The sequence below is a fragment of the Astatotilapia calliptera genome, chromosome 11 (genome assembly GCF_964374335.1).
Source record: "Astatotilapia calliptera chromosome 11, fAstCal68.1, whole genome shotgun sequence".
Lineage (NCBI taxonomy): Eukaryota > Metazoa > Chordata > Actinopteri > Cichliformes > Cichlidae > Astatotilapia > Astatotilapia calliptera.
Genome location: NC_137432.1, coordinates 30,344,143 through 30,366,948, shown reverse-complemented (window position 1 = coordinate 30,366,948; position 22,806 = coordinate 30,344,143). Strand labels below are relative to the sequence as shown.

At 40.3% G+C, this 22,806-nt stretch overlaps 1 protein-coding gene across 1 annotated transcript in view; it reads right to left on the bottom strand.

The window, feature by feature from the left end:
* Nucleotides 1–351: 351 nt before the first annotated feature.
* LOC113031425 (neural-cadherin) overlaps nucleotides 352–22,806 on the bottom strand; it is a 144,503-nt gene continuing 122,048 nt past the window's right edge. The window contains exons 23-34 of the mRNA XM_026183492.2: nucleotides 19,454–19,731; nucleotides 18,410–18,624; nucleotides 16,222–16,349; nucleotides 15,961–16,064; nucleotides 15,569–15,680; nucleotides 12,525–12,705; nucleotides 11,925–12,091; nucleotides 11,372–11,627; nucleotides 10,773–10,953; nucleotides 10,316–10,566; nucleotides 8,420–8,577; nucleotides 352–6,517 (exon numbers count right to left, since the gene is read on the bottom strand). Coding sequence (XP_026039277.2) covers nucleotides 5,846–6,517; nucleotides 8,420–8,577; nucleotides 10,316–10,566; nucleotides 10,773–10,953; nucleotides 11,372–11,627; nucleotides 11,925–12,091; nucleotides 12,525–12,705; nucleotides 15,569–15,680; nucleotides 15,961–16,064; nucleotides 16,222–16,349; nucleotides 18,410–18,624; nucleotides 19,454–19,731 — 2,703 coding nt within the window. The 3' untranslated portion in view covers nucleotides 352–5,845. The remainder of the gene's footprint in view (nucleotides 6,518–8,419; nucleotides 8,578–10,315; nucleotides 10,567–10,772; nucleotides 10,954–11,371; nucleotides 11,628–11,924; nucleotides 12,092–12,524; nucleotides 12,706–15,568; nucleotides 15,681–15,960; nucleotides 16,065–16,221; nucleotides 16,350–18,409; nucleotides 18,625–19,453; nucleotides 19,732–22,806) is intronic.

Below are 22,806 nucleotides of genomic sequence, written 5' to 3'. Positions count from 1 at the left end.
GCCATTTCTGAAGTACTATCATGCCAGTGCAGCAATGACAGTATATGATTTTTAATGTATGAATGTTTTTCTGTGATTAAATGGGAGTAAATGCAATAAACCACCACTTTCTAAAGCTGAATCTAGATCCAAATCTCTCAGAAAGATACATGGACAGCTTCAAGGATTTTTTTTTAAATGTCCTTTTATCCTTTATACTAGCTTTCTTATTTTATTTAGTTATTTTTCAACTTGTTCTCTTACCAGAGAGAGTTTGGGGGGGGGGGGAGAGAGAGAGAGAGAGAGAGAGAGAGAGAGAGAGAGAGAGAGAGAGTAAAATCACTGAACAAAGACACCAACATATAAATCATGTTCTTGGGAAGAAAAGTTTTTCTTTTTAATTAAAAGTCACATACAAAAGGAATATTCCACATTAGGTTGCTATAAAACGTTCATTTGTACATCTTATTATACAGATCAGCACAGCTCTGTGGTAAATGACACTTTAAACCTTTACTCTAATAAATGCATATGAATTCAATAAAAATGTTCACGCATCTGTGTTAAACAAAATTCAACAGATGTTGCACACATACAGGTCAAAACATCTGAAGCGTCACAATAGTTTATAAAAAGACACCTGTGTTATTCTATTTGGATGCATAGCTTTAAGTACAGTTCTTACAAGGCTTTTTTAAACATTTTTTTTTTAAATTCATTATCCAAAAGAAGGGGGGAAACCACTGAATTGAAAACGTCTTATCTGTAGAATCTGTCTACGCAGTAAAAATCTCAGAGCCTAGCAGGCAAATATACTGGCTTTTGAATAAAAAAAAAAATTCTGACTGTATCTGGAAGAAAACCATGACTTAAGTGCAAAATCTTTAAAATATCAGGAAATGTTTATCTATGTTGCCATTTTTGCTGGCTGAGGATTGAGTTACGCCGAGTTCTGTGATTGTACTTTACTTGCTCAGACTTCCTCCACAGGTTTTCTCACTCTCTCTATTTAAAAACTACATTCATCAGGCGCTGTAATGACAATATACTTAGCCAAGAGGTAGGCTGGAAAACAACCATCAGACACGACACTGATCTGCAGCCAGAACCAATAAACATTTGGCTGCTTTAAAAGTTGAAGAAGGAAAAGCTGGTGTCCTGTTGTGCACACGAGAGAAGTCTGACCTCTCCTGTTCTGCTCCTCATTTATCAGGGAAATCATCTAAGAAATTTACCGTCAAAGGATGGCAGCAAAAAAACATCAGGTAGCTTCAAAAGGAACAGAACAAAATGCTTGTGCTCCAAATCAAACAGCCCATTTTACAGATATGGAATATGAGAAGATTATTAAGTGGCCACTAAATAAAAACAGGGAATCAGTGCTGGATTTAAGAGAGTTTAGGTCAGGTTTGCAAGAACAGAAATTCTCAGTGTTACTCACTTTGAGCAGTGCTCATTGGCTCAAGTTTGGTCACTTTGTAATGGTTATATTCAAAACAGCGCTGATTTATTAGCTGCAGAGCATTCCGTGCACACGCACTTGATTTTCTGCTACAACATGTATAAAGTTTTAATAGAAATGGTAGAAGCTCGTTCTGCATACTTATTAGTTTTTTAGATGCTGCAAATACTTTAAACTGGAAGTTTATGAGCCCCACTCTTAATTTTTCCTAACAAGTAAGCAGTTTAACAGTGGCCATGTGACATCAATAAAGTTATATACTGTTAAAAAAATTTTAAACAACACAATACAGACGTCTTGAGTCACCGTCTTTATATTTTGCTTCCAAGCATGGTGGTGCTGAGAAATACTTCTACAAAGTTTTCCAAAGGTCTTCCAGAGTTTTTCTTTGGGCACTGGCTGTTTTTTCCATTCATTTTCAGTTCAATCCTTGTACCCGACTACTTTCAGGGGAAGGCTGTTTTCTTTGTTTGGCCATATATATGAATGATTGAAGCATAAAAGGCACCAAACTCGAGGGATGAAGCAGTGTTGTGTTCATAAAACCATCAGACCTGTTTCCATTGAGACAACTAACAGACAACTTAGCAAAGAACCAGTTCTAGTTACAATTCATCTTACAGCCATCGATAAAGCATGGTGGAGGCTGTGTCATTGTTTTAGGCTTTCGATTTAGCCAGTGTAGTAGGAGTCATAGCCTGGCCTTCCTAGAGCCGGAGCTTTAACATTACTGAATAATCATTCTGACAGAAGAGCCAACGTCAAACGAATATGTGGAATAACTGGAATGAAGAATAAAGGTGGTCTTATTGAATATTGACTTTCAAACACTGCTTATCAATTTCCAAGCAAAATATAAAGAAAAGAAGACTTTTGCACAGTACTGTATTTTAGTAGGATTACTTTATAAGAGAAAGACTTGCATATACTGAATATCCTGCATTTTCATAAAAGAAACAAAGTAAGTAATTTTTGCCTATTTGTTAAAAGCCATCTTCACATGTATCACAACTTTCACTTCCAGCTCACAGCAATGTCTAAGCGTGACTTAGTTTCAGTACCTCTGGCTGTCATGTTGATTTCCAAATGGATTCACAGTTGCAGTGTTTATATTTGACAGCAGTTCAGCCTTCGGAAACACTGGTCTAACAGGGTGCTCCCTGTTTTTTTTTTTTTTTAGAAAAAGCAAAAACATTAACAGTGCACGACCAACTGCAAGTGAAAAGAAGCTTCTGGGGAGTTTCTACATGGGGGTTACAAAAATAATGTCATCTGAAAACATACTAGCAAAGCTCATTTTACACGGTGGAGACGCTGTAGGCTGCAAAGTGTTTCACTTGGTGAACTCACAAGGCTTTTAATTGTTAACTTTCTACGTCTTACTTGAAGATGGAGAACTGACTTGCCTGCTAGTGCAACAAGAACGGCAAAGAGAAATGCACGCTGGTTACTGGAAGGTTTTTTTGAGGTCAGGTTAATCTGTGGAAACGCAGAGGGTAGAGAAGCAAAAAAGATATTTCTTAGGAAAATAAAAGTGTAGAATAAAAGCTTGACCTTGGTAGTGATTCTGTATGAAATTGAGTTTTTGTTTACAGCTGTGGAGCTGCACAGGAGGGTCAAAATAAAAAAATTGCCATGCCAAAGATAAAAAGATTCAAATAGTACTTTAAAATTCCCTGAAAGAAGAACTCGGAGCTGTCTTTGTTAGATTTCTACATCAAGTCCTTCTTACCAGACTGTTTCTCTAAATACAAAGATCCCCTCATTCTGAACATTTCTGACATAATTTGATGTTATATTCCTCCAGAAAAGAGAAACTTTTGACCTTGAAAGTCTGCATTTTCCATGGAACGAAAAACAGCAACCCACAAACTGCCCTGATAATTAAATAAACAGAGTACACCGCTTCTAAAAGGAAGAAGTACAAGCAAAATAAATAAAAGCTGAGTGATGTATTCCTGTGTTAAGCTCAAAGATGAACTGGTAACCTCGGTTTTGAAGAAACACGAGGATCACATAATGAACCTCGCGCCCTGAAAGTGTCTCAGCTTTTCTGTGGCGATTAATCTACACGGGGGGAACAGAGCTGCTGCGTTCCTGCCCCACCTGAGAGAGATTTTTTGTTTCATATCAGGTAAGATGTGATAATATTCAATCCCATTTGTGCCACAAACATACCGAGAATCAATTTAGAGATAAGACACTCTTTCTTTTTTTGTTTTAGTGGTGTGTTTTGAAGAAACACCGTGGTGGAGCTTTCACTGAAATAAATGAATACACAAAAAACTCGAGAAGGTCAGTGAGAATGAAGGAAATGCCTGCCAATTGCCTTTTATTTGAATTGTCTCCATTTTTTTCCAAAGTTAAAACATCAGAGTAATGCGATTACAGCTGTAAGTCTGCACTTACAGTTGCGATTTATGACTTTGGTGACATTTCTCAGTTTGGTTTACTCACTTTAAAGTTTCTCTGCCCAGATTTCCTGTTTGCTCCACATGACACAGTGACCACAGCATTACAGACAGTGGCTGGACCAGCGTCCTTAAGGGCTGGCAGCCAATCCATCCATCCATCCATCCATCCATTCGCTTCCGCTTATCCTTTTCAGGGTCGCAGGGGTTGCTGGAGCCTATCCCAGCTGTCATAGGGCGAGAGGCGGGGTACACCCTGGACAGGTCGTCAGTCTGTCGCAGGGCCAACACACAGGGACAGACAACCATTCGCACTCACATTCACTCACACATTCACACAATGGCAATTTGGATTTTCCAATTAACCTATCCCCTCAAGCTGCATGTCTTTGGACGGTGGGAGGAAGCCGGAGTACCCGGAGGGAACCCACGCAAACACGGGGAGAACATGCAAACTCCACACAGAAAGACCCCAGCCTGATGTTGGAATTGAACTCAGGACCTTCTTGCTGTGCGGCAACAGTGCTAACCACCGTGCCACCGTGCTGCCCTTATCACTCAATCATGAGTGATAATTCTAAGTAACCAATCAAACTCTCCAAAGCCATACAAGTGTTTTCAATCATTGGGGCAGACTGAACATCCTTCTTGTTGTTACCTTAGCTTTGTAGCGTATCTGCCTGACGCAGCCAAATGTCTTTCTGTTCTTTTTTTTAACTAAACCAGTCAATATTTTAAAAAAAAATGATACGTTACAATACAAATAATTCTTTTTCATGCGCTGGTAATAACTTCAATATCAGTGAAAGTAAAATTTAGTTTATTAGATGTTCATGATACTTAAGTAAAGAACTTTGATGTTGTCTTAAGAGCTTAAAAATAAGTGAATTGAACTGAAAGAAGCCTCTTGGAAACGAGGTGAAATGTTTCCAAAAAGTCCAGGTTTCAAGCTCTTACACAGACACGATTTATGTTGATAACCATTTGTTAAAAACTGTAAGAGTAAATACAAGTATGCAAACATATTTCTTTGGTCAGTTACTCTGATTTGTTTCTTTCCTTCTTGTACTTGCATGGCCCAACGTGTCAGGAGTTCTGAAGGATTTACAGATGGCTTTTGCACATGTCATCCCAAAAACATGGTGATTTTTTTTATCTCTCTGTTGATAAAGGTTTCTGGTTCATGGAGTGCTAAAAAGACTCATGTGCCAACAAATTCAGAATCCGACTTTATCTATCCATTCAGATTCCTGTAAGATTGTGCAAATTTGCACATATTAAGATATAATGCCTCACTTGCATATTGAAACATTATATCCTTAATGTAAATAATAATCTGGGTAAATTTCATGTTGATCTATGAGTTTTTACCCTGTTTACCTGGACGATGCATGATATCTGTCATTTATCACCTGTTTCTACTTGTAAAACTCTCTTGAATAACTGCTGCTGCTGAGGGCTCATCCCTGTCAGACAACTCTAATAAGAATGCACAGTCCTCCCAGCTTTGCTTCTTCTGCCTCATTCATTGTTTTTCTGTTCTTAATTGCTTCTTTATGCCTCGTTATTTTTAATTAATGTGGCAAGCTCATCTTGCTTCACTAAACTCTGACATGAACCATAATCTGACATTTAATTAGCCAAAAGAACTGAAAATATCACTTGTTTGGACCAGTTTGCTTAGAGACCTTTGTAGAAACCACAAACTGTAAAGGTTTACAGCTGAAAAGGTGAAAAAAGGTAGATTTGTTCAGGCCAAAAAAATTCAAATTTGTATGTCTTTAGAACAGTGAGTATATTTATATATATTTCAACATCAGAAAATTAATATTAAAACACATATTTTAAACATATTCCCAGCCATACAAAACAATACCTGACCAGCCATCCTTGTTTTGATTTTTTTTTTAAATTTGACAAGATCACAGCACTGAGTCCCTTTCCACTGTGGCAAATGTTCTATGAGTGTGTACTTGTATTTGGGTAGCACCCCCTAATGGTGATGTGGCAGGGGGTCATGGCTGTGGCTCCTCTGTATGTACGCCATTGCATCCCTGTATGTGAGGGTCAGCTGTGGTCGGTCGTACATCTCACTGAGTGCCTGAAACTTTGGGCCCCACCGCGAGAGTCTGTCATAAACAAAACCTCCATCATCTTCCTCCTCTTCCCCGTCGTCCTGATCACCGTCGCCTGTGTTGATGTTTCTATGGGACACTGCGGACCCCAGTGAACTAAGGCTTCCTGCCGACGACCCGGAGCCTTCCACGCACCAGACGTGGTAGGCGTCTGGCGGGAAAGCCTCATTGTCATTGTCTGCCTCCCAAATGATTCGCGCCACGTAGCTTCTAAAGTCCACGTGGGAGCGTGAGCCAGGCGGGGCATCAGTGTAACTGCCTACGTCGCTTGTCTCCACGTCTCTGTTTACATGAGCAGTGTAATTAGCGTAGGTTGCATCGCTGGTATAGTTGGCGTTGGCGGCATGCTGATGGTGGTGGTGATGTGGGATGCTGAGGTAGGGAGCACCTGAGCTGCACGAGGAACTGGATGGATGAACCTCTTCCTGGGAGCCCGGTGAGGATTTGATGAGCGGAGCGGTCGTGCAGGAGGATGACTGAGACAAACTGGAGCACAGTGGACGCTTCAGCTCTGTGATGTCATAACCGTTCTGGAAGGACGGAGGAAAAAAGAAGATACATGGGTACCTATTAAATCTGATGCTTAATTTTAAAAATTGTATTTTTTTACTGTAGTGCCCCTAGTGGTCAAATAATATAATTCCACATTTTGGTTTTACAACTTCAGGAAGGGGTGCTAGGCGAGTTCATACACCAAGTCTGGTCATAATACATGAAAGATGCTAAGACATGACATGACTTCGTGTCTGAAGTCATGTCATGCCATTGACCACTGTCAACTGGGTTTTTCGAATTTAACTTGGTCTGATGGTGGGTCACTTAATTACACAAATGGTTCCAGCTTTGGTGGCCCTTGAATGCTAAAAACAAATTAGATAACTTGTTTACATTATACATGCTTCCCTTAGGCAGCATCATTAGAAGAGATAGCATACATTTTCACTGCTATGCAGATGACACCCAGCTCTATCTGTCCATGAAGCCAGATAACACACACCAATTAGTTAAACTGCAGGAATGTCTTAAAGACATAAAGACCTGGATGGCCGCTAACTTTCTGCTTCTTAATTCAGATAAAACTGAGGTTATTGTACTCGGCCCTGAAAATCTTAGAAATATGGTATCTAACCAGATTCTTACTCTGGATGGCATTACCTTGGCCTCCAGTAACGCTGTGAAGTCATTTTTGACCAGGACATGTCCTTCAATGCACATATTAAACAAATATGTAAGACTGCGTTCTTCCATTTGTGCAACATCTCTAAAGTTAGAAATATCCTGTCTCAGAGTGACGCTGAAAAACTAGTTCATGTATTTATTACTTCCAGGCTGGACTACTGCAATTCATTATTATCAGGATGTCCAAAAAACTCACTGAAAAGCCTTCAGCTAATCCAAAATGCTGCAGCAAGAGTACTGACAGGGACTAGAAAGAGAGAGCAGATTTCTCCTGTTTTGGCTTCCCTTCATTGGCTTCCTGTTAAATCCAGAATTGAATTCAAAATCTTGCTCCTCACATACAAGGTCTTAAATAATCAGGCCCCATCTTATCTTAATGACCTTGTAGTACCATATCACCCTATTAGAGCACTTCGTTCTCGCTCTGCAGGCCTACTTGTTGCTCCTAGAGTATTTAAAAGTAGAATGGGAGGCAGAGCCTTCAGTTTTCAGGCCCCTCTTCTGTGGAACCAGCTTCCAGCTTGGATTCGGGAGACAGACACTATCTCTACTTTTAAGATTAGGCTTAAAACTTTCCTTTTTGCTAAAGCATATAGTTAGGGCTGGACCAGGTGACCCTGAATCCTCCCTTAGTTATGCTCCAATAGACGTAGGCTGCCGGGGGATTCCCATGATGCATTGAGTTTTTCCTTTCCAGTCACCTTTCTCACTCACTATGTGTTAATAGACCTCTCTGCACTGAATCATATCTGTTATTAATCTCTGTCTCTCTTCCACAGCATGTCTTTGTCCCGTTTTTCTTCTCTCACCCCAACCGGTCGCAGCACATGGCCCCGCCCCTCCCTGAGCCTGGTTCTGCTGGAGGTTTCTTCCTGTTAAAAGGGAATTTTTCCTTCCCACTGTCGCCAAAGTGCTTGCTCATAGAGGGTCATATGATTGTCGGGTTTTTCTCTGTATCTATGAAGCACCTTGAGGCGACTGCTGTTGTGATTTGGTGCTGTATAAATAAAATTGAATTGAATAACTGTTCCCAATCAGCGTGCCAAATTTCAAAACTTACTTACAAAGAAGAAGAAGAAACACTGGTTAGTTGTGGCCTCAAACACAGGATGTTTGTAGACTATTATTTGATTACCTGAGATGCTAAAATGCATTTTTGACGGTGAGGCCTTGATTCTTAAAAAAAAATCAACTGTCATGTAAAATGCAGAACATTGTATCCATTTATTGTGTGTGTGTTTGGTTCTGTGTACCTGGTCCTGCTCTCCTCCTCCCTCTTCATTGTAGTTGAGAATGTTTTCTCGGATGTCCTCCCAGCTCTCATGCTCAGCAGGGATGTGGTAAACTCCTCGCTTCCTGAACTTATTTCGGCTGCCTTTTTGGTTCCACACTGTCACTGCCACCAGCACCGCTGAGCGCACACACACACACACACACACACACACACACACACACACATGCACAGAGGAGGATGGTATGAATATGCATCTCTTCGTAAATGTGCTTCTGCACCACCGGGACAGACATTAGTTTCCTTCCTGTATATTTGAAGCAGTGGCTCATTAAAGCTGCTCTGTGGAGTCATTTAGCCTCAATAAATCAGTACCAAGTTCATTTAGAAACATTAGTATAATTACGGCAAACAGGTGAAAAATAAATGAGGCAGCCATTGGGAAGAGTATCAAATTCTAACAGCTTTCCACGCAGCATTTTTATTGAGACTACAAGGTCATTTGTGTTTCAAAAATCACCTAGAAGATATTTAATCTGTTCATGCGAGACGAAATGAAGGCTTCTGATGGAAAAACACAAACCATAACACAGTAGGTGTGAAGCTGAGGGAAACAACCGTTCACTGGTTAGATTAAGTTGACTTATGAACAGCTTAAGGGGCGAATGGTTATTTTGTAACATTTATTTAACTGAATTCTCTTTGCGTCACCACAGCTTGTATTTTTAATGATTAGTGCTCCCAGAAAAAACTGTTGATCTTCAAACAGTAAAGGTCTGCAGTGGAGATTCGACCTGACCGGGCTGGATGTATGCACACACTTTTTTGCCAGCTTCCATCTATCTAAATAAGTTTAATTTCTGTTGATTATGCTGCCAGTGTCACTCAGAGATGAGTCATCACATGACTCATACTGAAGTCAGATGTGAGTCATACATTTGGCAAATTTCATCTCCTCCTACCGTAAGCCTCTGGTCGTAACCTGAATCTCTCAGCCAAGACTCTGATGGTCATACCACAATCTCGGCTCATAACCAAGGCGATCTGGCTTTTTCTGTCAGGGCCCTCACTCTTTTGAATATTCTTCCCTCTTTAAAGACACTTTTTTTTGTGAGCATGCTTCTTCTGTGCCTCTAATTTAAGTTATGCTGATATTCTCCTTTATAATTGTTCTATCAACTTCTACTGCTGAATCTTTATTTTAGTTAACCAGTTTGTGGAAATTTGGATTTTCTTTATTCCCCACTTTTAATCTTCTTGTGCTGCCAGGATTCCAACAACTAATATTGTTTCATCTTTATCTCCTCTTAAAGCATGAGTGCTGTCACCCAGGTTGGCACGTGCTGAGATGTGACCCTCTGTTTTCTGAGACAGAGAACATTAACCTTTTTCTCCCTCACACAAGACTTTGTCCAGCTCACTTCAGCCTCTTATTTCTGACTGGCTTCCTCTTATAAATAGAAAGTTTGAAAAGTAGGTGGGAAGGGCTTGAGAGATTGTTACCCACCCTCCCTGAAATCATCAAGAGTCAAAAGTAGAAAAAACCCCCAGTCTATCTTAGAGCGGTCTACAAAGAACACTTGTACACATGCTGATCTCATTTACTGAAACATTAATCACAACAGAAACGAAACAATTATAGATAAATTTGCAGAGTTTCAAAATAACCACAGTTTTAATATAAACTACTAATATGCCATCATACTTTCCTGGAAACAAAACAACAACATAAACATTTCCCGTACTGTTAGTTATATTGTGTAATTCATGACAACATCAGAGTTTATTGTGTGAGGTTTGATTTAGTTCAGTAAATTATGTGTCATTCAGATGACTATAAACCAAAGAACTTTAGCAAAGTTTACCTCATCGTACTCTCTCTTAATTTCATTCTGTTAATGACTCTCTTTGCTCTTACCGAAGAAGACGAGCAGACACATGCTGATGGCCAAGATGGAGCTGGGGCTCAGAGCGGGCAGCCGGTGACCTTTGACCTGCCCCAGCTCGCAGCGTTGACCCCTGAAACCCTCCTGACATCGGCACCGGTAGCTATCGGGTGAAAGCGGCTGGCAGACACCACCGTTACGGCAGGAAGAAAGTCCACAGGGCGACGGCGCGCAACGCTGCTGACCTGAGTCGTCAGTCACGGTTACCTGACTACCAGGACACCTGGGACATGATGGAGAGCAGGACAGATGACAACGTTAGTTAGATGTGGCACTAAAATGGAAATAAATTCTTGGAAAACTTTATGCGTGACCTCATAGGAAAGACAAAAAACTTTTAAGAAACAAAACTGCTAAAAGAATGAATTAATAGCTTCCCACCAGTGGAAGCTATATAAGTGTGCTGCTTTGCGTTTGTGTGTCATTTACTTGCACTGGTGTTTCCTCCATAAGTCGACACACCGCAGCGGGCTGCGGCAGGGCTGGCTGCTGCAGGCATTGCTAGAGCACCCTGAGGTGACACCACGTCTCTCCAGCACCGTCACCAGGTCCCGGCTCTGGCCATCCAGAGGCAGGACGTGACCATTAAATCGAACATCCCGCAGACAACCTGTTTGCCAAAAATTCCTGTTTAGCATTGCGTCCAATATGGTTTTTAAGATAAACTATTCAAAAATAATGCACTTGTGATGTAATGAGTGAAACTCAAAAGCTAAACTAACTAATTGCAATGCTTTATCTTGAAAGAACAATTAACACAAAAACTTAAGGAAAACACAATCATTGCTTCATTTCTGAGTTATCTCTGAATTAAGCATCTGCACAGCTATAAAATATTTAAAAACTGAATTCGAAGTTTTCTGGTAACATTGTGAAAGCAAGAATAAATCCGAAGAGAAACACAGTGTATTTCAAGAATTTAAATACTTGTTGCCATGGCTGTCAGGCACTTAAGAGTCATTTTACTCCATTCAGAACTCACTTGAATAAACAAAGACTTTTTTTCTGAAATTAGATTCAGCTCTCACCCTGGAAGTCAGCCTTGTCTGGTCCATTACCAACCATTAGGCTGGATGGATGAACCACGATCTCCCTGCGGCTCCCCAGGCGGGCCTGCACTTCCCTCGAGCCCCCGCCGTGCTCTAACCGCAGGGTAAACATGTTGTCATAGCGACTGAGGCTGACCAGGACCCACTGCCCGACATCCACCCGCTGGCCGGGAAGCCGCAAAGCGTGAGCGCCGTCACCAAGGTTGGCACGTACTGAGATGTGACCCTCTGTGATCTGAGACAGAGAAGAACATAAACCTTCGAAAAAAAGCTGCTGCTCGGGGATTTAAATTCTCGCAACAAAATCTGTCATGTGGGGAAGTAAAAACTGCCACCCATTGAAAATGCATTCATTATCTAAAAATGGTGCAGTAAAAGTGCAGTATTTGATAAAATGGTTAAATGTTCTTTAAGAAAAAGTGAGATTATCTTGATAAGTGGATGCTGTTTAAACTGTGATATAAGCAGGCTTATTTTTGAGGATAGCTATCATGTGAAAGGTTAGTCATTGTTGTTCTACAGGTGGACTGACCTCCAGTACGATGTATTCATTGGTCTCCCGGGACGTCACAGACAGCAGGGTCCCTGAGGTGGCTCTGGTTCGGACGAGCAGCTGAATGTTTGTGCGTCGGGAGATGCCGCCTCCTCTGAGCTGAAAGCGCACCACACTGCCCGAATCGAAGGAGAACTCTGGCATGGCTGAGGGGGGAGGAACATATAAATGTTTAAATTGTTTCACACAAAAGGACGAACTTGAACTATTAATCTTCTTTGCAGACTGAAAACAAAACATGTACACATAAGGAGGTAATTGTTTTTCACAGACTGTTTGGCCTGACTGCTCTCAGTCAGATCTAACAGGTACAACACTGACTGCTTCAGCAGCTTAATAATTGTGACATCCACAGCAGGATGTCACAATTATTAAGCTGACCACAGAGCCCTGGAAAAGGAGTCAGACTCTCTGTGTGTGCTATTTTAGGCTGACGGGCTTTCTTTGCTCCGAAGTTTCACAGCTTTTATGAAGGTTTCTAAAATTTCCAAGGTCCATAGATCTAATTCTGTATTCCCAAAACTAAAGATTTAAAAGAGGAAACTGCACTGATATGGACTGAAACGCTCTGACCCTCACCCCTGTCACACTTGTGCCCCGTGTATCCAGCGTGGCACTCGCAGCTGAACGAGCCCCAGTCTGCGAGGCAGGTTGCGTGAATCCCACATGAGGGTCCCGCCGCCGTTACGCACACGCCGTCTGTGAGCTTACAACCTGGGGTGCTGTCCACACTCTCACCGGGAGATGCCAAATCATACACCTAAGGGACAACAAAAGAAAGGAGGGAGATGATTATTTGTTGAAAAAAAATATTTACACAAATTTTCTTTTATATCCAGCAAACTTTCGTCACATGCTTTACAAAGGAACCCAGTGCTGCCTCTGGTCATGTGATCCAGGCTGCGCACACAGCCAAGTATAGATCAGAGAAGTTTTTTTTTGTTTGTTTTTTTTAAAAATTCTACCGTTTTCCTTCTTTATATCTGAAATAGAACAAAGACCAAATTTGACATGCACTGAATTTCTAAATGTGCCCATTCTTTCTGGTTGGCAGCCATTTTCGTGCTGTGTCAATCTACCTTAATGCATGAGCTACAAAAATGTGTTTTGAATTTTTCTGAGGGAATCAAGAAACCAGCTTTGATTACAGAACAAAGAAAAGCATGTAAGGCGGGGGGTTCTGTTTCTGTCTCTTTTAAGGTTTTAAAAGCCTCTTTCTACTGTCATAAAAATTTGGCTTTGAAAAGTGAAACTAAAGGGGTTCCTCCTCAATGGAGCATGAATGTGCTCAGCAAACCTCCCACAGTTCCTCACACAATATTTCTTCTACATAAAAAACAAAAACAAAAAGACCCCAATTGCTTCCTAATGGTGGCGCCAGTTGAGTCATTGTATCAACACTGTAATTGATCATTTTTGAAACGTGATTTAAAAATGTTGGGCTGTATGTTGTTGATGCAGAGCTTTGAGCTTTGTGAAGCTGTGAGGCTTCAAGTGTGCTAATCTAGTTTAAAGTGGAGCTATTATGGGTTTCTTATCTGTCATATACAGTTGGATCCATAATTTTTTGGACAATGATGCAATCTATTGTAATTTTGCATCTGTATATAACCCCACTGGATTTTAAACCAAACACTCAGGCTTTCAGCTTTATTTCAAGGGGAGTAAGAAAAAGTATATCTTTAACTGTGTAGGAATTACAGATTTTTTTTTTTTACATATACAAAGTCATACCAATTTCAGAGGCTAAAAATAATCATATAGTTGACAAGCAGTCTGATAAGGCCAGCTCTCGGCTCTTGATGATGATTAATATTGTCATCTCAGGCCCACAGCTCTGGCTATGAGCACAGAATCTCCACCCACCTGATGTTCAAACCTTCTGTTTATAGAAGTAAACCAATGAGAAGAAAGCTGGCTTAAAGGAAGCGTGAGGAGCCAAAAGGGCTTCTTTCAGACAAATGATGAACCGAGGGGCTGTACCAGTTCCCAGCATTAGATAAATAAGGATTCATTTGAGCTGATTTGAGCAAAACTCGTCAAGCACCAAATAACAAAAAGATATAGCTCGAAATGAGCATAGAAAAAATATTTATGTCTATAAGTTTAAATTGATTTAATTTGAACTTGGTACAAAATAACAGCTAGAGGATGGAAAATACGCTGATACCTTCATGCTGGGTTATGCCAACTTACCATATTTAGAAAGAATAAATGTAGCCAAACCTTTAATTACTCACAGAGGACTTTTGATGCATGCTGAAGGCAACAATAGGCAGGTTTTCTCTCAAGATCAGTGTCTCTGCTTCTGTGGTTACTGCATGAGCTCACAAACTGGGGATCTTGTACATGTATATTTATTGATCTTGAATGTATGAAAACATTAAATAAACCCCATAGCACGGTTAGAACATATGACCTCTATGCTCACAGGGCACAGCTCCATCAAGCAGTCATCGCTTACAAACGCACGGTAAACTACAAACAGATCCTGGTTAACTGACACCTCCAGTGAGGTTGTAATCAAACAAAATGACTGCTTTGAATCACTTGCTGAGTTTGTGAGACTCCCCATTATCAGTCACTGCACTGTGTGGAGTCCTGCTTGACCTTTAGTGCAAGAGCACTGATATTGCCCACTGAAAGAAGTCCAGCACCCCTCTCACACTCTTCAGATTCACAATAAATTGCATACATGAGGTTAGAAAAGGAACCACTTTGCCATATTTGCCATATCTACCTTCCCTGTTTGGTGCATGTAGAAACAAAATCTTCAGTCTTCAATCAGAATTTGATACTTTATTAGAGTGCAAACACGACCACTGGAAGGTTAACCTTTAATTACCTTTAATACCTCATTATTATCACTATAAATCATTTTATGTGGCAGTGTTTTGCTAATTTAAAAAAAAAAAAATTTAATACAAAAACTGTAACTCATCCACCATTTGAAGGCAGAGTTAATCTTACTCCTGTAAAATCAGAGCATTAGACTGAAGGAGGCATCCCCAAAACACAGGGGATTGCGGTTTGAATGAGGTGCCACAGTGACAGGCTGATGGTAACATACTTCCATATCTTCTTGTCTGAAAGCTGGTTGAAATCTTTCCAGGGGACTATTTTGGGATATTTGAGAAGTGACTGAGGTTTGCAGCAGTAAAGGAACCACAGCAACACGCTGAGCTTCATGAGGACGAGGGAGATTCTTTTCATTTATGTTACATTTTGGACTGTGATGTTGTTATGCTGGCCTTGGCTGAGGAGCCGAGCCTAGATCACCATCTGTCCAACCACCATCCCTGTGGTACTCACAGGCGCACAGATAAACACCATCACCATCCACCAAGGACTGCAAGTGAATACATGCATGAACAAACACAAACAGGTGCAGACCTGCAGACATTAAAACTGCATTTAAGAGCCAAGAAAAACACACACACACACACAAAAAGCCTAATGATCTCTGGGATTAAAAACAATCATTTAAAGAGGCTTTAAACAGAGTATGGCTATTAAAATCTAATCATTTACATTAAGGCTTTTTGCCCCCAAAATTTCACACACACATTCATGTCCCCACAATAGGAACTCTACAAACCAGCATGCTCATATTGTAATATTACCTGACTGTCGACCACCAGGTTGCGGATGCAGCCAGTGAAACTGCGGTAATGTCTGTGAGGGGACATTTCCTTCACCCCTCCCAACTGCAGAGGCTGGAAAACATTCAGATATCTGAAGAGGAGAAGAAATGAGGAAGGGAGGAAAAGAAGTGGAGGATGACAGAAGAAGGGAAGAAAAACAGAAGTAGTCAGAGGATGAAAAGCAGAGTTGGGAGGATGATGTGAAAGAAGAAGATTCGGAAAAGGAAAAAAAAATAAGGATGAATTGAATGAAAACAAAAATAAAGGAAAAAAGAAAGCAAGAGAAAGGTAAATTGGGTTTTTCACAGCAAAGTTTTAGATTCTCTGTGTTAAATTTGTAAGTAAGCAGTGAAATCTGGGGTTGTTCTTACTTCTGATTTCCAGGTGTCTCTCCTGCAGCTCTACAGCTGGACTCATCTGTCTCCAACTCATTCACAGCCACCCCTCCACACTGGTCCAGGATCAGCTGGACAGCCTGAGGACAAACAGAATGCACACCGTTACCTCATGTAACTCACCTTTTCCTCCTATTTAACAAGTTTTTTGATTCCCTGTTCCTTTGTTTCTTTTTCATTATTTCCACCTATCCAGTCATCCTTCCATGCATCTGCTATACTGCAGATAAGTCTCACCTTTCCGTCACTGATGATGTCGAGGCGATGCCAGCGTCGGTCGGTGACAGTGGATTTGGGTGGAAACTGCAAAGTGAGTGTTCCTGATCCGTGGTTTATGCTCAGAGCTGGAACGCCGTTTCTCAACTCTGAATGGGGAGTTGAGAATATTATCTTTGTTTTCTCTTTTCCATCTCACGGTAAACACACATACGCATACACACACACACACACACACACACACACACACACTACAGTGACCCAAATACAAAATCCCAACAGGCCTAAATAAACAATAAAGTCAAGTCTGTAAACATCAACATAACAAATGTGTAAAACAGGCTGGAAAATATGTTTAGAGCTCATAAAGTGAATTTTGAGGGCTGCCTTACTTAAGTTGATGTGTGCAGTAAAATTGAACACAGCTTTGGGTCATTTAATACCCACTATGACAAAAAAATATTCGTTTCTTGTGTCTTAAAAGTTGACGCATGCCCTGACATCACTTCTCCTTATTGCTACGTAAGCTTCTGGATCCCATCAACAACTGCAGTAAGCCACTTTATCAATTTTCTCTGTGTGAATCTCCCAATATCCTTTCATCTGCTGCTGTAAAATGTGTGCGTTTGTGTCTATGTGTGTATGACCTGATCAACCTCATAGTCACAATATTGGACATGTAAGTGCAAAAACGCTTCAGAGAGATCAATCCTGCAACTATCTTTGATTTTCCCCTCCCCGGACCACTGCAGCAACAGCCTGGGTTCAATAATTACATAACTTTAATGCCACAAGATTATGCAAGAAGTGTTCGAAAGGCCATCTGCAGGCTAATCCATCAGCACCACATTAGGGCCACTGGGAGCTGACATTAGAGTTTATGAAGCTCCTCATCCACTGAGAAACTGTCTATACAGCAGCGGATTGATGAACGCTTTGTGTTTGCTGAAAAGCAGGACCGGCAGCACGTTCCCATCAGCACTGTGAGATTAGTATGATTGTTATAGAGCTAGGAAGTTAAAATAATTTGTCAGCTTTCAGCAAAAGGGTACTGAAGTTCAAGCAGAATGTGTTTGCTGCAGCAAATGAGCCACTCTCAGAGACTTCTGCAAGCATTGCAATAATCACCTCTGCTCCTCATTTTTCCAACGCTTTGTTGGTTAATAGATGATTCTTTTTATCTATATCATACCAAACCTAGCTGAAAACTACAATGACTAGCTGATAGTTTAAGAGTTGATAAATAAAATCAGAGCCATCTGTACACTGAAATGTGCTGTTAGCTTTGAATCACGACAATCTCTTTGCTGGACCAACATGGTGGTTGTGTGGTCCAAAGCTTATGTACCAAAGTGTTGCACGTTTATATTTTTTATTTTGCGTTAAACTGAAAAGTTAAAGGACATCACAGGTCCAGTAAATGAAATGCATTAGCCACATCAATCATCCCAGAGCACACACTAAACCTAATAATTAAAATTTAATTTGATCATTTTCAGCCTTTGTTCTCACAAACACCTTCCAGAGAATCGATTAGATAAAGAATTATATTTAGACAGTGGAATTCAAAAGCCTTTACAGTAACGATCGAATCTAACCTCAAATCCACATATGTCATATAACAGTTCTGACTTCAGAACATCTACAGTACAATGTGCCACTTACCAAGAACATGAAGTTATAAGCTTTATAAACATGGAAGAAAACCCATTAGATCAAAGGCCTTACTGTATAAACTGTGTTCTAATGTCACCTAGTGCATAATGGAGCTGTTGTATAGCTGCATGTAATCAGTGGTGCATTTTCTGATTCTTTGTTGGTTTTGTCACTAAGTCTTAAGATGCAAAGAACACCAACAGAAGGTTAGTAAGGGTGACTGTAAATCATTTATTTATTAGACTCAACACTGGCTCACACTTTCATGTGTGTTTTTGCAGCTATTTAAGAGCACCTTTACTGTCATACTGACATATTCAGGCCAAAATTTCTACTTCCTTCCAAGTGGCTAACTTGAACTGAAATTACTAGATCTAGCCTTATTAGTTTATTTGAAAATACTGACTGTTTGATCTTCATAGATCTTCCGAGTAGAACTCTTTGGATTTGTGTTTTCATTGAGTTTGACTCCAGAGCAAAGAAAGTTAAGATGTTAACTCTTAATCTACAAAAGTAGAAGCTTTACACACGAGAGCCTCAGCGTGAAACTCACCAATGGCAATGAAGTCCTCCTGCTCCCCAGAGTGAACATTACCAAGCGGCCCGTTGTAGAGGAGCAGCCCATTGGCTGACTCAGCCAGGAACTCCAGGGAGATGTGGCTCTGATAGCAAGGTTTGATGGGAGGGAACCAGGCGTAACCCTGGCCGCCAAAGCTGTGTTTGGTCTGCTGACACTCGGGGCCGTCGTACATGGAAGGACACTTGCATCTGAGACAGAGAGTTAATCTACTTTATTTTCTAATTATATTATTTCTTTTATTATATTTCTTATTAAAGACTTTTTACTGTCCATTAGTACTGCTGCAAAGCAAATTTCTTTTCTGACAGGTTCAAATGAACTGAGAGAGATCGACAGACAGAAAGATAAACAGAGACATAATCCACATTCAAGAAACCTTAATAGAAATGCTTAAAAAAATAATATAAATATATATTTGCCAGTGTTGATAAGTTGTTCAAGTGCAAGAAAAAGAAAGAGAGCAATGGAGAGTGAGTCATCTGTCAGATTTAGCAGCTGAAATGTTTCATCCAGTATCTCAACCATTAAAATCATGTGACAATTCAAAGTCAGCCAGCTTACTTTCAGCTGAAAATGAGGCTTTAGAGTGTTATTACTTTAAGAGAAATCTTCTGCCTCTCTTTCAAATGTTTGACAGATATACCTAGAGTTAACCACTGAACAAATACAAAATTTCTGCGAGCTTCACAAGGTGACTTTAACTGTTCAGGGCTTGAATCTGCCGCATACGACCGGCAAACTTCTAATCAGTACCGTCAGGTGAAAACTATGTAAACACAGAGCAGCCACTGAGAGAAAAGTAAGAAAAAGGTGATTCACAGTATCTCATTATAAAGAAAACTTTTCCTTCGATAACAAGTTTCAAAGACACAGCACTTTAGAGACTCTACTTGCTGCAATCAGATAAGTGCAACAGTTCAACCTCCAGGTAACTGAAGGTTGAACTGGATCCTGGATGCATTATCATATGAAGAATTATATGGAACATGCAAAGACCCCTCCTTGGCTTACACCTACCGGTATCCCAATGGTCCGTCCTGGCAGGTGCCCCCATTGAGGCATGGGTTGACGGGGTAAGCAGAACAGGACAGGTGGACTGCCTCACGGCCCCGACAGCCACATTGCGCAGTCAAAGAGGCCGCCAGTGACACCAGAGAGATGTTACCAGAGCTGAGAGCCACCGGTGCCTGGCTGAATGAAACCTCATTGCTGCAACCTCCAGACTGGCTGCAGTCTGTGTATGGGCAGTCATCCACACCCACCTGAGAGATGGACACGCCCAGAATGGCCTCCAGCTAAAGGTGATAAAAAAAGGAGTTAAGACACAAACAGAGGAACTTTCAAAATATGATAAGCTAAAAATAGAGACAAACTATTAGATTAGATTAGATTAGATAGAACTTTATTAATCCCTCGGGTGGGTTCCTCTGGGAAATTCGATTTCCAAAAAAGCACAGCACCGACAGAAGTTACAGAGTTACAGAATATTATATATATATATATATATATATATATATATATACACACACACACACATATATATAAATACAGAGACAATATAAATAAAATATACGAAGGGGATAAATAGAATAAATAGGAATAGAAATAAAAAGGAATAAAAATAAAAATACAAGTGAATTGCACATTTCAAGTATTGAGTCTATTGCACCGTTGACTATTTACAAAAGTATTGCACAAAAGGTATTGCACAGTGAGGTGAAGAGGCACTACAGCTTAGTTGTTCCCCCCTCCTTTGTCCTCCTGTTTCCCCTCCCTCTCCCCTCCAGGGAGGAGTTAAACAGTCTGATGGCGTGTGGGACAAAGGAGTTTTTAAGTCTGTTAGTTCTTGTCTTGGGGAGAAGCAACCTGTCACTGAACAGACTCTTCTGGTTGTTAATGGCCGTGTGCAGAGGATGTCTGGCATTGTCCAAAATGTCCATCAGATGTCCGGAGATGGACCCCAGAAAAGGAGGATGCTCTGAGGGACTGTTATGACACCACAGACTGGGATGTGCTCCTGAGCCCACATGGTGAGGACATAGAGGGGGCGACACACTGTCTTACAGACTACCTCAACTTTTGTGTGGACACGGTCGCCCCTGCTAAGACGGTACGGTGTTATCCTAATAACAAACTATATAATGAAACAAAAAACTAATGAGGGAAAGTAAAACAATGTTGAAACAAAGTAAAAATAGCATAGAGCAAAACGGAACCTCAGCTCAATCAAAGATAGATAACTCGAGATTTTGCTGAATAAACTGAAGAAACACTGCAAAAATGGGACAAAACTTCTCTGCAATGAGCTGAAGGACTGAAAACAATCACTGGTAAATTTGGTTCTATAAATCACTGAAACATGAAGTGTACTTAGTTTTTCATGGAACAAAAACCTGTGAAAACAATTGACTGTAGAATATTTTGATATAGACAGGAGTTCACGATCAGCTCAAAGAGTGTACTGACCAGGTTCTGTGGCCCTTAAACCAAACCCAAATCAACAAGTCTCCATCAGTGTGCTCCACAATTGATATGAGGTGTTTGTGTTGATATCCTGTGTTTGTTTTTTGTCAAATGCGGTACTGTGCATTATTGCCAAACCCTGCCTTTGGTCATCTGTCCAAGAGGCTTGTCTTTTGTGTAGATGCAACTTTTCAAAACTAAACTGCGCTACCATGTTCTTTTCAGAAAGAGGTTTTCACTTGGAAAGCCTGACAAACAAGCCATATTTGTTCAATCTTTTTATAACGTTACTGTCATGAACTTGAACATTTAACATTCTACCCAAGGCTGTGAAGTCTCAGATGTAGTTCTTGTAGTTTCTCTGAACATTTCAGAGCCTGACCCTAGGGAAGATTTTTTGGGATTCCTGCTGCTAGGAAGATTGTGGCACTGTCTTAATACACACCTATAACACACCTTCTGTAGTTTCATTTGCTTCTGCAAGTGTAGCGATTTCTAAAAGAAACAATAAATGTGTACTTAGTTTTTTATAGGACTGCTCAGGTGAAAACTTTATTTTCCACATTGTAGGATTGTAGGTATCCTTGAAACTAGGATAAGCTTGGCTAACCAAAACTAAAACAACCATGAAGCTAAAATTTAAGCTGGCGTTTGGTCCAAACCCATGGGCCAAGGTTTCATACCTTGGCATTTTTTGTCTTTGATTAAACTGATGAGTCCAATTCAGTTAGGTATAAAGCTGACCTATGATTAAGCAGAGGAAACAAAACTAAAGCTGAAATGAAGATAAAAAATGGCACACAACTAATTAAAAATCAAATATAAGCCCATCAAGACAGATTAAGTGCTGTGTCGTTAAACTTCAAATAAGACTAAGTACTGTGTGTGAAATGAGTGAAACTAAAACTAGCATGGGGGGAAAGCAAACTCAAACTAACAGCATTGAAGTCATGAGCTCTGTTTGAACATATTAGAGAATTTCAGAGAATGACAGGAAACGTCTTTGATCTGATGTCTACCTGCATCAGTGAAATCTGAATTTACTCTATTTCCCTTACTGTTATTTATGCACTTTGGTGTTTCTCTGTCATTTTCCCTTCCTCTTAAAGTTTTGCTGTCATTTGCTTTCCGTTGCCAAATTCACTCGCTTCCCTGCTTGTCATCCTGATTCTTTTCTCTCGTTTTGTTACTTTTTTGGAGGGGGGGTAGGGGGTGAGAGGTTTTCATCAGAGTCCCTCAGGGTTTCCTGTCTCTCTCCAACTGTGTGTATTTCTTTTTTTGGAGTTTAGCTATTCAGCTGACACTCTCATCCACTGTGACTTACACTCCCCAGGCACGGCTTTAGATTTTGGCTCCAGAGCCAGTTTCAACATCGTCTTTTTTCGTGATGACTTTGTATCTCTCTGACATTTTTGTTCTAAATCAGCCAAGACACTTTTCCTCTTAACCCTGAGATAATTAAAGACGTACCTTTCATCTTCAGCATTTGATGGAAGTTATTTTAAATCATGCTGTGTTATTTATACTTTAACTAATTTTTATTGTTGTAGGTGCTGATTAGGCTTTTGAGCCAAGCTGCATTAAAGCTGGAGATGTGCTAACTATCTGTGTCTTGACACTTTGACAGGATTTATGTTAGCTTCAATATTTGAACAATATTTGCATCTCTGGTAATATGAAGGCTTTTCTAAACACACAATGTGTAGTTTGTTTTGCAGTTATGCCTTAACATGAGCATTATGCACAAAGTAAAACTAAAACACTGCTAATACCCTGCTGTAGAAGGCAACAGTGTAGAAAATTTGTATACTTCAAGAAAATCATCAAGACACCCCGACAGCTATGTAACCAAAGTGGGAAGGAATTATGTACTTATGTGTTATACTTCTACAACTAAGCCTAGTTAA